The sequence below is a fragment of the Cucurbita pepo genome, chromosome LG07 (genome assembly GCF_002806865.2).
Source record: "Cucurbita pepo subsp. pepo cultivar mu-cu-16 chromosome LG07, ASM280686v2, whole genome shotgun sequence".
NCBI classification, from domain to species: domain Eukaryota; kingdom Viridiplantae; phylum Streptophyta; class Magnoliopsida; order Cucurbitales; family Cucurbitaceae; genus Cucurbita; species Cucurbita pepo.
The window spans coordinates 1,154,781-1,167,670 of record NC_036644.1 but is presented as its reverse complement, the minus strand read 5'-3'; the positions used below and the strand labels follow the sequence as shown (position 1 = coordinate 1,167,670).

Here is a 12,890-nt window from a genome sequence, read left to right as displayed (position 1 = left end):
AAACCAAAAATCATATCAATCTTTCACTTCATTGTCCCCACTCTCCTCTCCCCATTGTTTACAATCCTCCAAATTTCTTCTGAGATCCCGCTGAATTAAAACGTTAGAGATTCGAATCTACACTCTCTCCCGCGTGTTGATGACTTAAATCGTCATTCTTGAGAGAAAAAATGAAACCGGTGAGTAGGAGATTATAGGAATTCAAACATGCAACGTTTTGAAGAAGTAGACATATTTTAACCACTAAATTATGCCTCGAACCAAAAAGACGAAAGGACGGGCTTTGCATGGTATTATTGGAAACAAAATGTAACCAAGTTTTAGATGACCCAAATTGGGCAATTCCCTGACAAAGAACATAATTATGAAGAACAATAATAAGCCCCAATTTTAGGGTTTCTTCCCAAAACTATGCTTCTTATTGTGCATACATACCTTAAGAATCTGCCGCCGGACTCCGGTTTCCGTAAAGAGAAGTTCCACGTCAGCCTCATCTTTTCTTCAGCAACCCACTTCCTCCTCCTTCTCCTCCGCCGCCGCTACTGCCCGGATTTGAAACGTCCTCCTCCTCTCTCTCTGACACCGCTGCCGCCGGCAACGCCAATGGCGGCCTCTGCTGAATTGGGGTCCCGGACAAGTACACGTAAGCAGACGGGTGTGGGGGCCCACGATAAGAACAAAACGGTTGCTGCTGGTAGTAATAGTAATGTCCCTGATCTGAATCGGTTTCTTTCCGGTGAAAATTCCGGTGACAGTTACAGGCGGCGCATTTCAGTGCGTCTATACTCCCTTCCTCTCCCGCTGGCATGAACTCGCCACAACCATCCACCGCGTGCCCGCCGATTCCGATGGCGTGATTCTTCAAACACTCTCTGTATCTAATCCTGTCTCCGCCGCCGCTCTTCCTCGTCGGCGATGGGGGTTCGCCGGAATTGGGCGGAATGGAAGGTGAGTTAGTGAAGGAATGGTAGTGGTGGGCGATGGGCATCTCTTCAATTATTTCATCGTCGAATTCCATTTTCCACAAACCCAAAACAAAAAAGTTAAGAAAGAAGAACGAAAGCGTTTTTCAGCGGAGATTAGATTAAAACAAAAACAATAAATAAAATATATAATTTATAAAGTGAGAAAAGAGAGGATAAGAAAGGGAAATGCCCACAAAAAACGACCTGCCTTTGACCAATGTAGCTTAACATTTTTTGTTTTCTTCGGTAGCTGTCTAAGTCGATATTGTCTGCCTTGACCGTTACGTATAATCATCAGTCTCACAACTTTAAAACGGTGCATTTATAGAGAATGTTTTGTTCGTCTCTCCAAATCAGTATGAGATCTTACGATCCATCTCTTCTGGTGGCCAACGTCTTCGCTGGTACAATGTTATTATACCATTTGTAACAGCTCAAATTCACCGCTAATAGATGTTGTCTACTTTGGCTCGTTACGTATTGTCGTCAGCCAGACGCATTTTAAAATTGTTAGGCTGACGGCGATATTTAACATGCCAAAATAGACCATATCGGCTAGTGGTGGCTTAGGGCGTTATAAATTCGACTTTTCGTTATTCTTTTATTTGGACATATATCATGGGCCTTATTTAAAAGGCCCATGAACCACCACCACCTCTCAAAGCCCAATTCTATCATGGGCCTTATTTATCAAGTCAATGAACAACCACCACCTCTCAGAGCCCAATTATATCATGGGCCTTATTTACCAGACCCATGAACCACCTCCTCCTCTCAGAGCCCAATTATATCATGGGCCTTATTTACCAGGCCCATGAACCATCTCCTCCTCTCAGAGCCCAATTATATCATGGGCGTTATTTAGCAGGCCCAAGAACCACCACCACTCAGAGTCGAATTATATCATGGGCCTTATTTACCAGGCCCATGAACCACCTCCTCCTCTCAGAGCCCAATTATATCATGGGCCTTTTTAGCAGGCCCAAGAACCACCACCTCCCAGAGTCGAATTATATCATGGGCCTTGTTTACAAGGCCCATGAACCACACCTCCTCTCAAAAGCCCAATTATATAATGGGCCTTATTTAGCAGGCCCATAAACCACCATCTCCTCTCAAAGCCCAATTATATCATGGCCCTTGTTTACCAGGCCCATGAACCACCACCTCCTCTCAAAAGCCCAATTATATCATGGGCTTTATTTAGCAGACCCATGAACCACCACTTCTCCAAGCCCAATTATATCATGGGCCATATTTAGCAGGCACACGTACCACCACCACCTCTCGAAGCCCAATAATATCATGGGCCTTATTTAGCAGGCTCACGAACCACCACCACCTCTCGAAGCCAATTATATCATGGGCCTCATTTAGCAGGCCCACGAAACACCACCACCTCTAAAGCCCAATTATTTTCTGGGACTTATTTAGCAGGCCCACGAACCACCACATCCTCTCAAAGCCCAATTATATCATGAGCCTTATTTTACAGCCCATTAACACCACCTCCTCTCAAAAGCCCAATTATATCATGGGCCTTATTTACACGGCCCATGAACCACCACCTCCTCTCAAAGCCCAATTATATCATGGGCCATATTTAGCAGGACCATTAACCACCACCTCTCTCAAAGCCCAATTATATTATGGGCCTTTTTTATTTGCACGTGGCTTTATATATATATATATAGATATATATATATACATACATATACTACTTTTTCTGGGAAGCCATTGGCAGATTATCAAACCCAGAAAAAAAGGTGAAGAATAATCATTCATGGCAGCTCTGTAAAAGTGCAAAACATCCATCATTCTTCCTCTTCTTCTTTTTGTTTTTGTTTTATCAAAAGAAAACAAAGCGTTTAATTATTATTTTAATATACCTCCCCACATGCAGATTTTAAATTACAACAAAAAGAAAAAGAAAAAAAAAACCATTAAAATATTAATCTATTTCATTAATTTCAGATTCCCAAAAAATAAATTAAAAAAACAAAACCCATTTCAGTTTTCATCCCTACTTTTGGAACAATGGTTTTCCAAGCATTTTTTCCTCAGATTTACCATCAAATTCTATCCTCAATTTCGACATTTCAATTTCCACCGCCGCCGCCGCCCTCCGATTTAATTCCACAAATTTTGGATTCTCCGCCACCCCCACCGACCTCGATTTGCTCAGTTTCAATGTCGGCATTTTCACTGCAACTCCCCCATGCCTCCGCCGGCCACCCAACGAAGAGTAATAGTTATCGCCCATATTCGAATTAGTTTCTCCCCATTTCACATCGTTCATCGAACCCATTGATCTCGATCTAATCACACGTCTCTGGCTCGAACCAATCGTCTTAATTTTATACTCTGTACTCGAAACACTGGATACTTTCCGGTTCCGCCGGCTTCCGATTCGAGTAGCCCTCACCGGCTCATCGTTACCGTCCGGTTCATCCCAATTCAAAATCAACGGCTGAAGATTCTCCACGTGTCGTTCCTTCCGTCTTAGATTCCTCCACATCGGCCGTACGTTCACCTTCTTCTTTGCTACCGTCAAGCACTCCACCACCTCCGCCATATCCGGCCGCTTCTGCACGGTGGACCGTACACACCTCGCCGCCAGAATCGCCATACACCGAATCACCGCCGGGTCGAATGGCAAGCCGATACGTGGGTCACACAACCCATCGAAGTCGCCGTGTTTGATCATCGGCACCGCCCAGTCAACTACCGACGGCGGACTATGGTCAACGTCGATAGCATTCCGGCCAGTAATGATTTCCAAAAGCAAAATCCCAAAACTAAAAACGTCGCTCTTCACGCTCAAATCCGCCGGCGCGAGATACCCGGGATCGAGATAACCCAACGTGCCAGCAGGGGGCGTACATCTCACGCGCACATCCTCCACGTGTCCTCTTAACGCCAAACCAAAATCCCCAAGCCGCGCGTTAAAGTTACCGTCAATCAAAACGTTAGACGACTTAATATCTCTGTGAATAACCGGCGGATTCGACGCGTGAAGATCCCTCACCGCCTTCGCGACTTGCAACGCGAACCGGACACGTCTGGTCCAACCGGGCGGTCGGGAAGATCGCGAGTGGAGCAGATCGTAAAGAGACCCATTAGGCATAAACTCAACGACGATCAATTTCTCAGTGGAATCGGCACAAAACCCAATAAGATTAACGATTCTCTGGTTTCGAATCGTTGAGAGAATCTCAATTTCGTTTTCCGCCGGAGTATTTCCGGCGAATTGGCAAGAGCTATGGCATCTATAATGGTGGAAATTAGAAGATGGGTTTGTGGATTTGGTTCGTTTGACGGCGGCGACGAGCTTTCCGGCGTCGAGGACGGCCTTGTAGACGCTGCCGTGGCTGCCTTTGCCCAAGAAACAGTCGGCGGAGAAGCCATTAGTGGAGGAAACAAGCTCGGAATAGCGAAAATGGCGGATTTCAAAAGGCTTATTCCGTTTGCAATTGAGATCGCCGCCGCAAGTGGCTATGGCAGAGTCTGCAGAACAGATAGAAAAGAAATCCATTGAAAGGGAAGGGAATGGGAAGAACAAAGGGGGGGAAATTAATTAAATCCCAATAATTCAATTTTAAAAATTTTAAAAAATAAAAATAAATTAATATTTCATCGTTGTAATAATCAGCCTTTTCTGCATGCAAAATCGTGCAGCTTCGACTTTTTCCTCTTCATTTTTTAATTTTATTTATTTATTATTATTATTTATTTATCAATTTCCCGGCTTCCCCATTTCAATTTTGGGTCCACGCTTTATTTCCAAAACAAAATAATAATAATAATAATAATAATAATAATAAAGAGATCATTATTTATTACTGGTTGAGAAAATAAATACAAAATAATTAAAAAAATCATTTTTTTCATTTAATTTTTAATTTTATTTGGGGGAATTTTTTGGTTGGCGCAATTACTGAAAAATTGGGACTGTATTTATGGCAACTTTAGTAGCAAGTTTTAGTTGAAATATGCATTAAATGTTACCATGGGAAACACGACGTCGTTTCGATCTTGCGGTGATAAAAAAATAAAATATTAATTATTATTATTGCAAATCAATTAATTCCGTAGGAAAATAAATGGAAATGAGTTCATTTTCTCTTTAATTAATTAATTAACGAATTTTCAAACTAATTTTGAATTAATAAATACATAAATAAATAAATAAATAAAATTTAAATATTGGGAAGAGTGGGTTTCCTTTACTGACAATTCATTAATGGTGGTGCTCTAAGTGGGTCCATTATATTTGACTAAATATATTTAAAATTTTCTACTTTATTTCCACCGAAACCCAAAAGAAAATTAAAAATAAATAAAAAAAAAAATTATTTTTATTTATTTATTTTGTGGGCCCTGAATGGAGAAAGTTCTGGTATTGGGCTTGAAGGAGGTCTGGCCCATTGGGCTTACTGATGGGCCTACTTCCAATTCTATAATCAGTTGGTCTACTTTTGAAATTATATATATATATATATATATGTGAGAAAGCAAAAGGAATAAAAAGGATATGATGGGATTATTATATATAAAAAAAGAAAAAAGAAAAAGAAAACAGCTCATTGACATCCAAGTTATGATAACAAAGATTAGGTTCGATCCTCAGTTGAGGTGAAATGGAGTGACTTTATGCCATAATTTAATTTATGATTGCCTACCACAAAATCATTAAAATATGGTAGATTGCCTCAATTTTATTCTTCTATATTTAAAATTTTTGTAATTTTTGTAAATGGAGGGATGAGTTGCCATAGTAAGTAATCACAATAGACTCTAAGACCGTCTTCGACTAATCTCAATGTCCTTCAACCGATCAAAAATGGTGCATTTAGGGCGAGTAGATATTGTCCGCTTTGGCTTGTTATGTGCGCAAGTAAATATTGTCCGCTTTAGCTTGTTACGTATCGTCCTTTAACCTCACGGTTTTCAAATGCGTCTTTTAATAACAGGTTTCACTGCTAGCCCACTGTCAGCCTCACGATTTTTTGTGATGGTCCCAAGTCCATCGCTAATATATACTGTTCGATTTCGCCCGTTACGTATCGTCGTTCAACCTCACGGTATTAAAATGCGTCTACTAAGGGGAGGTTTCTACTGCTAGCCCATCATTAGTCTCACGGTTTTTTGTAACTGTCCAAGCCCACTACTAGTAGATATTATTCGTTTCGGCCAGTTACGTTTCGTCATCAGTTTCATAATTTTTAAACGTGTCTACAGATAAGAGATTTCCACCATTAGCCCACCGTCAGCATCCTGATTTTTTGTAACGTTTCAAGCCCACCTCTTGTAGATATTGTCTGCCAAACGCATTTTAAAACTATGAGATTGACAGTAACAAGTCAAAGTAGACAATATTTGTTAGTAGTGTGGTTAGATTAACATTTAGTAACCTATTAGATATAAATTTGAATCTAATTGAAAATAAATTTAATCAAATTTTAAAAAAATTAAACATATTGAATATCTATCATATTAGATATTTTTAAGGAATTTAAAATTTTATTTGACCTAATTTGTATAGACTAAATATATAATTTATCTTAATTATTACGATATTAGTAAAAAAAAGAAAAATTATGATTGTGAAGATGGAAGAACATGATTGGTCTGTCACAAATATGATATGTCGTATTATCCTTCCTTCACCTTTTTACTTCTTTTATGACATCATTATCAACATATAATTTAGTGACCTATTTTCTANAAAAAAAAAAAAAAAAAAAAAAAAAAAAAAAAAAAAAAAAAAAAGAACATCGCTAAAATGCTCTTCCACTCATCCAAGAAGCTTCTGGATTCCCTGCTCTGTTCCACCAACGATTCAAATCATCTGTGTGTTTGGTTTATGCAAGAAACAAAATTCAGCTGGAAACCTCGTCAAGAAGTTTGTACCTTCTCACCTTGTTCCGGAAAATCACCGGCCGTTGGATTCCACTCCGGTGAGAAATCTCCTCCGATCTCGTCCGCCGGAGATTCTCCTCCACGGCGATCGGTTTTCTACGAGGCGGCGGCGGCGGCGGCGGTGGTTGTGGACGTTCAGAAGCTTCCGGCGACCTCTGTTTTTTGATGGGTCTGGTTTGTAGGGGTAGAAAAGTGCGAATTTGATCCTTGTTTCGGGGGGTTTTGATCGAGGAGTGATCATCTCGAGTGGTTAAGGAAGAAGAATTGGAAGAATTTGGGGATTTGGCTTTGGATTCCTCCTTTTGAGTTAGACACCAATTGCATATTCTGTAACAATCGGCTTTTGGGTACAAATTGCTACAGTACCTGAGAAGAACAGCAAGAACAAGAAATGGGTATTAAAATCATGAACCCAATTAAGAACAAACACAAAGAATTTGAAGGAAATTGCCTGTGTTGGGATCTGAATTGGCAGATTTTGCACCGGAAAAGCTCGTCGGAGAAGCCGAAATCTCCGCACATGCAGCACTCTGGTTCCGACGGCGAACTGGCGGGTGCTGCTCCGGTTGATGTCATCTAGAGAGAGAAAACAGGGGAGAGAGAATTGGGAAGCTTTGCTGATGATGATGAATGAATGAAGGAGTTTGAGGGTTAGAGGCAAATGGGAGTACCAACAAAGCGTGTTTCTGTGGGTGACTTTATATATGGTATGCCATCCTCATTTTATATTAATTTCCATTTATAAAATAAATAAATAAATAATAGTAAATTTGAGTTCCACGGTCAACAAGTCCTTTTTATTATTATTATTACTTTTTTTTTTTTTTTTTTTTTTTTTTTTTTTTTTTTTTTTTTTTTTTTTTTTTTTTTTTTTTTTTTTTTTTTTTTTTTTTTTTTTTTTTTTTNTTTTTTTTTTTTTTTTTTTTTTTTTTTTTTTTTTTTTTTTTTTTTTTTTTAATTGTGATGTTGCACGTTAGTGAAGAGAACAAACCACCATTTATAAGGGTGTGGAAACCTTCCCCCACCAGACGGTTTGCCTTGAGGGGAAGCCGGAGAAGAAAAACCCGAAGAGGACAATATCTGCTAGCAGTGGATCTGGATCGTTACAAATGATATCAGAGTCAGGTTCTGGACGATGTGTCAGTCTTCTCGCTGTTCCCCGAAGGGGGTAGACATGAGGCGGTGTGCCAGTAAAGACGCTGGCCCCAAAGGGGGTGGATTTGGGGGCAGTCCCACATCGATTGGAGGAAGGAAAGAGTGTTAGCGAGGACACTGGCCCCTAAGGGGGATAGATTGCGATGTCCCACATTGGTTGGGGAGGAGAACAAACCACCGTTTATAAGGGTGAAGGGTGTGGAAATCTTCCCCTAGCAGACACGTTTAAAGACTTGAGGGAAAGCCCGAAAGCGGTAGATCTGGATCGTTAGATTAATTATCTATTTTTTTATATATTTAGTATATGATAGTTTGATAATTATTGAACTAAAAAAAATTAAATTAAAAAAAAAGAAAACAAAACTTAGGGTATCCATTAATTTTGAATGTATTTATATTTCTGATTTATTAAAAAGAGTAAAGTTTTGGTTTGAATTATTGGAATTAAATTTGTTTTAATGTTTATCTTAAATGACGTAAATGGAAAGTATATGAATTGGCATTATGATGTTCACCATAATAAGAATTCCAATATANTTTTTTTTTTTTTTAATTGTGATGTTGCACGTTAGTGAAGAGAACAAACCACCATTTATAAGGGTGTGGAAACCTTCCCCCACCAGACGGTTTGCCTTGAGGGGAAGCCGGAGAAGAAAAACCCGAAGAGGACAATATCTGCTAGCAGTAGATCTGGATCGTTACAAATGATATCAGAGTCAAGTTCTGGACGATGTGTCAGTCTTCTCGCTGTTCCCTGAAGGGGGTAGACATGAGGCGGTGTGCCAGTAAAGACGCTGGCCCCAAAGGGGGTGGATTTGGGGGCAGTCCCACATCGATTGGAGGAAGGAAAGAGTGTTAGCGAGGACACTGGCCCCTAAGGGGGATAGATTGCGATGTCCCACATTGGTTGGGGAGGAGAACAAACCACCGTTTATAAGGGTGAAGGGTGTGGAAATCTTCCCCTAGCAGACACGTTTAAAGACTTGAGGGGAAGCCCGAAAGCGGTGGATCTGGATCGTTAGATTAATTATCTATTTTTTATATATATTTAGTATATGATAGTTTGATAATTATTGAACTAAAAAAAATTAAATTAAAAAAAAAGAAAACAAAACTTAGGGTATCCATTAATTTTGAATGTATTTATATTTCTGATTTATTAAAAAGAGTAAAGTTTTGGTTTGAATTATTGGAATTAAATTTGTTTTAATGTTTATCTTAAATGACGTAAATGGAAAGTATATGAATTGGCATTATGATGTTCACCATAATAAGAATTCCAATATATCTGAATTGAAAGGGACAAAATAAGAAGGAACATTAAATGTTTAACCTAATTCAAATATGTTTTAGAGTTTCAATAAATTTCCTTCTTAACGTACAAAAGAGATAAATTCTAATGGGTCATAGTTTAAACGATTTAATGACATCGGAATGAGTCAACAATATAATTAATTCCAATCAAAATGTATTATTTTACCCTAATTAATGGCATGGTTCGAAATTTAATCCCTTGTGTCCTAATATTTAAATCTTTGAGGACCGAGTTGCATATTTGACTAATTAAGGGGTTGATCATAAGGAGTTTATAAATAAAGAATACATCTCAATTGGTATTCGGTCTTTTAGGAAATATGGGAGTGATGTCCAAAATAGATAATATCATACCATTGTGGAGGTCCGAATATATGAGACATTTGGAGGAAACCAAAGACAAAGTCACGAGAGCTTATGCACAAAGTAGACAATATCATATCATCGTAGAGATACGTAATTCTTAACAAAACCTCAATATATGAGGCATGAGAGCCTATGGTCAAAGTAGACAATATCATACTATTGTGAAGATGCGTAATTCCTAACCGAACCTCAATATATGAGTCAGTTGAAGAAAACTAAAAGTGATGAGAGCCATATGCTCAAAATGGACAATAACGTACCATTGTAGAGATTTGTGGTTCCTAACGGGAGAGAATATAATACGATTGTGGAGGTCTGTGATTCCTAATTCAGTTCCTATCTGAACCTTGTTTATGAGGCATTTAGGAAAAACCTAAAACAAAGTCACAAGATCCTATATTCAAAGTAGATAATATCATACCATTAAAATAACCCATAAAGCACACCAACAAAATTTACAAAAGAAATAAAATAAGAAAAGGAAGGGTAATTTGAGATTCCATAATTTTGACATAAAAGGAAGAATACTAACCCATAAAGCATGGCGTATCATCAGCAAAGATGACGTTTTGATCAAATCTCACACGCGTGCCACATCTTGCACACAATCAGAGATGCCATTATCCCCTCTCTTTCCTTAATAATGCACAAACACGCTGCCCCTCATGCTGGCCCCGCCTCCCATCTTTCAACAGGACACATCATAATCATCATCATCTCTTGTTCTTTTCTCCCTCTCTCCTCGCTACACTTGCAGCCAAAAGGAAAGATCAGCAAACACATCGCTCTCATGACCATAAATGCTTGCATGCGACGCTACTACACACGCATAAAGACACCAACCCAAAACTAACTCGATCCCTCAACAATAATCATAACTCAAGACCAAACCCATGTAGATGCTGTTATTCTCCTTTTCACATTGCAAGAAAGTCCCAGAAAGTGGAAGCTTTGACAGCTTGATTACCTGCAAATTTAAGGCACAAGAGGAGGAGAAAGGAGTGTAGGGTAGGCGGGCTTAGTAAACAAGGGCGTGCACTTCTTTACTTGGGACCTTCTTTTGAAACCCCACCACCAGTAATCGCGAACCATTCCACTTGTTCAGGTGGGGATGGGGGTGTTCCCCCTCTTTTAATAACAAGACTAGACTAATCATTCTTCTCCACTTTTAAAGACATCTTACCATTGCCACTACCAGCACTACACCCACTTTCGTTGCTGATTTCTAATCATTGGAGAACGGCTTCAGAATTGTTCAGACTTCCCACCAACGATGATATCCAGCATACCTCAAATCTACCTGAAAATCAATCAACCATGCCATTTGCATGACGTTTCCCAACTTATTCACCATGGTCCACCATTGTTTTCTGATCACAAACTAAAACATGTAAACATATAGAGAAATACTGAAAGCATCATCAACAAGCCCAAATGCCGCCTCAGCTTTGAGCCTTAAGAGATGTCAAGTACTGAATTGCCTCGTCTAGTACAACGATGGCCTCTTTGCCTTTCCCGCCCGGAATTAAACTCTGGAGAATCCCTACAGTTTCACGTATTTTCTCCTTTTTCCTCTTTTTGTTGACCTGTGAGGAATCCACATCCTGCATATCCCGGCTCCCTTCATTTCCACAACTAGATTCTGCATCGTTCTCGTACTCGGGGGATCTTCGAGTCATCAGTGAACTTGCAGTGTCTGTTAGCGATGTTATATCATAACATCCGTCAATTTTACGCTTCTTAGTCGAACCTGCAGAGCTAGCAACTTCTTCGTTATTTTGCTCACATGGATAATGTTTATCTTTAGTTGTCATTGCGCTTGGTGAATGGCCAGTGCTAGTAACTTCATCGTCCTCGTCGAATTCACATTCATCGTCGGAATAGAGGAGAGCATTGAGTTCTTCTGTGTCTTCTTGCATCTCATTCTGGTCGAAAGTTTCATGATCGTAAGCAAAATCGTTTGACAAAACTTGTTTTGAGTCGTAAACGAAGTCTCGTTTATTTCCAATATCTTCTCCATTAAGTTGACAAGCAGCATTACGTTGTGGACTCCATGAAGTAAGTAGCTGGAGAGGACCACCACCTCCTGAACATAAAACCAAAGTTGTTTTATCTGCAGACTGATCAACGACAAGAAATCCCTTCTGCTGAGTTCCAGAGCCAGAAAGTGGTGCCACAGCCTCCTTGGAAAGTCCATTGAATGGAACCGCTAGATTGTCAGTGTAAATAGGACCCTTCACAGGTAAAAAGGCTTGCTGTGAAGGTCCCAAGCAATGAAACCAATTACACGGTTCATTTACTGGGCCTACCTGCAACCGAGGGACCTTATATTCGTTGTTGACTGAAAAGGTTTCGTTCTTCATGACCATATTGTTGCCAATACTTAATGCAGTGGGATTAGGTTGACCCATGGTCGGCACAATACCGAAAGAATTTAGCAGAGATGGATGCCAATCGGAAAGAAACTCAGTGGGATGTCCAGCTTCCCAAGCTTCCCCCATCCAATCAAAACAATTTACCTAAACGAGATCAATAACAACAGCTAAATATCTGGAAGAACAGAGCATGCCAGAAATTGAAGCAGAGAGAACGAGCAACACATACCAGAAATAGGGTGTAGAAAACTAGTGATTGCAGTTTCCGTATCTCTCAGGATGAACACAAATAAGAAAATAAGCCACCTTAATATGAACGCAAAACTATAGAATCTATCTACGTGACTGGTTTCAGCAAATGACGAAAGTACTCAGCCTGGAAAAAGTATAAAAATGGGCATGAGTTCATATACAATCATGTTTTTTCATCAAGAAAGAAATGGTATATTAATAACAGCCACTCAAAATCTTATCGGTTATAAAGATGGCATTAAAGGCATTGATTACGAACCTGACAATCCTGGAGAGGTTGAAAGCATGCGATGACTCTAACGATTATGGTGGCAGTTCCAGCAATCCCATTTTCGTGTTTTAATGCTCGAAATCTTGTTTTTGTAGCCGCTTGGCACACCATAACTACAACCCTAGCCCTTGAGTATGGTAAATGTCCAGAGAGGAATAACTAACAGTCTCCGTATTTCGCAAGCAAAAAAGATACGCCCACTAAAANTTGGCACACCATAACTACAACCCTAGCCCTTGAGTATGGTAATTGTCCAGAGAGGAATAAATA

General features: G+C 39.6%; 4 protein-coding genes across 5 annotated transcripts; all 4 read right to left on the bottom strand.

The window, feature by feature from the left end:
* Positions 1-267: 267 nt before the first annotated feature.
* On the bottom strand, positions 268-1,071 carry LOC111798042 (zinc-finger homeodomain protein 2-like). Its single transcript, XM_023680994.1, has one exon. It carries the CDS (start codon positions 1,016-1,018, stop codon positions 491-493), a length of 528 nt encoding a protein of 175 aa, XP_023536762.1. The 5' UTR covers positions 1,019-1,071; the 3' UTR covers positions 268-490.
* Positions 1,072-2,920: 1,849 nt separating this feature from the next.
* On the bottom strand, positions 2,921-4,547 carry LOC111798040 (serine/threonine-protein kinase-like protein At3g51990). The gene has a single exon (XM_023680991.1). The coding sequence runs from the start codon at positions 4,498-4,500 to the stop codon at positions 2,989-2,991; it is 1,512 nt and encodes a 503-aa protein (XP_023536759.1). The 5' UTR covers positions 4,501-4,547; the 3' UTR covers positions 2,921-2,988.
* Positions 4,548-6,697: 2,150 nt separating this feature from the next.
* On the bottom strand, positions 6,698-7,563 carry LOC111798664. The gene is made up of 2 exons (XM_023681952.1): positions 7,339-7,563; positions 6,698-7,253 (listed from the first exon to the last, which is right to left on the bottom strand). The coding sequence occupies exons 1-2, from the start codon at positions 7,461-7,463 to the stop codon at positions 6,848-6,850; spliced, it is 531 nt and encodes a 176-aa protein (XP_023537720.1). The 5' UTR covers positions 7,464-7,563; the 3' UTR covers positions 6,698-6,847.
* Positions 7,564-10,119: 2,556 nt separating this feature from the next.
* LOC111798589 (transcription factor bHLH143-like) lies at positions 10,120-12,820 on the bottom strand. 2 transcript variants are annotated; one of them, XR_002815724.1, is made up of 4 exons: positions 12,609-12,820; positions 12,327-12,473; positions 10,690-12,241; positions 10,120-10,467 (listed from the first exon to the last, which is right to left on the bottom strand). XR_002815724.1 is itself a non-coding variant. In XM_023681833.1 (3 exons), exon 3 carries the CDS (start codon positions 12,221-12,223, stop codon positions 11,165-11,167), a length of 1,059 nt encoding a protein of 352 aa, XP_023537601.1. In that variant the 5' UTR covers positions 12,224-12,241; positions 12,327-12,473; positions 12,609-12,820; the 3' UTR covers positions 10,120-11,164. The 2 variants fall into 2 exon arrangements, 1 of the variants encoding a protein (XP_023537601.1); XM_023681833.1 differs by having other exon boundaries at positions 10,120-12,241.
* Between the last annotated feature and the right edge of the window lie 70 nt (positions 12,821-12,890).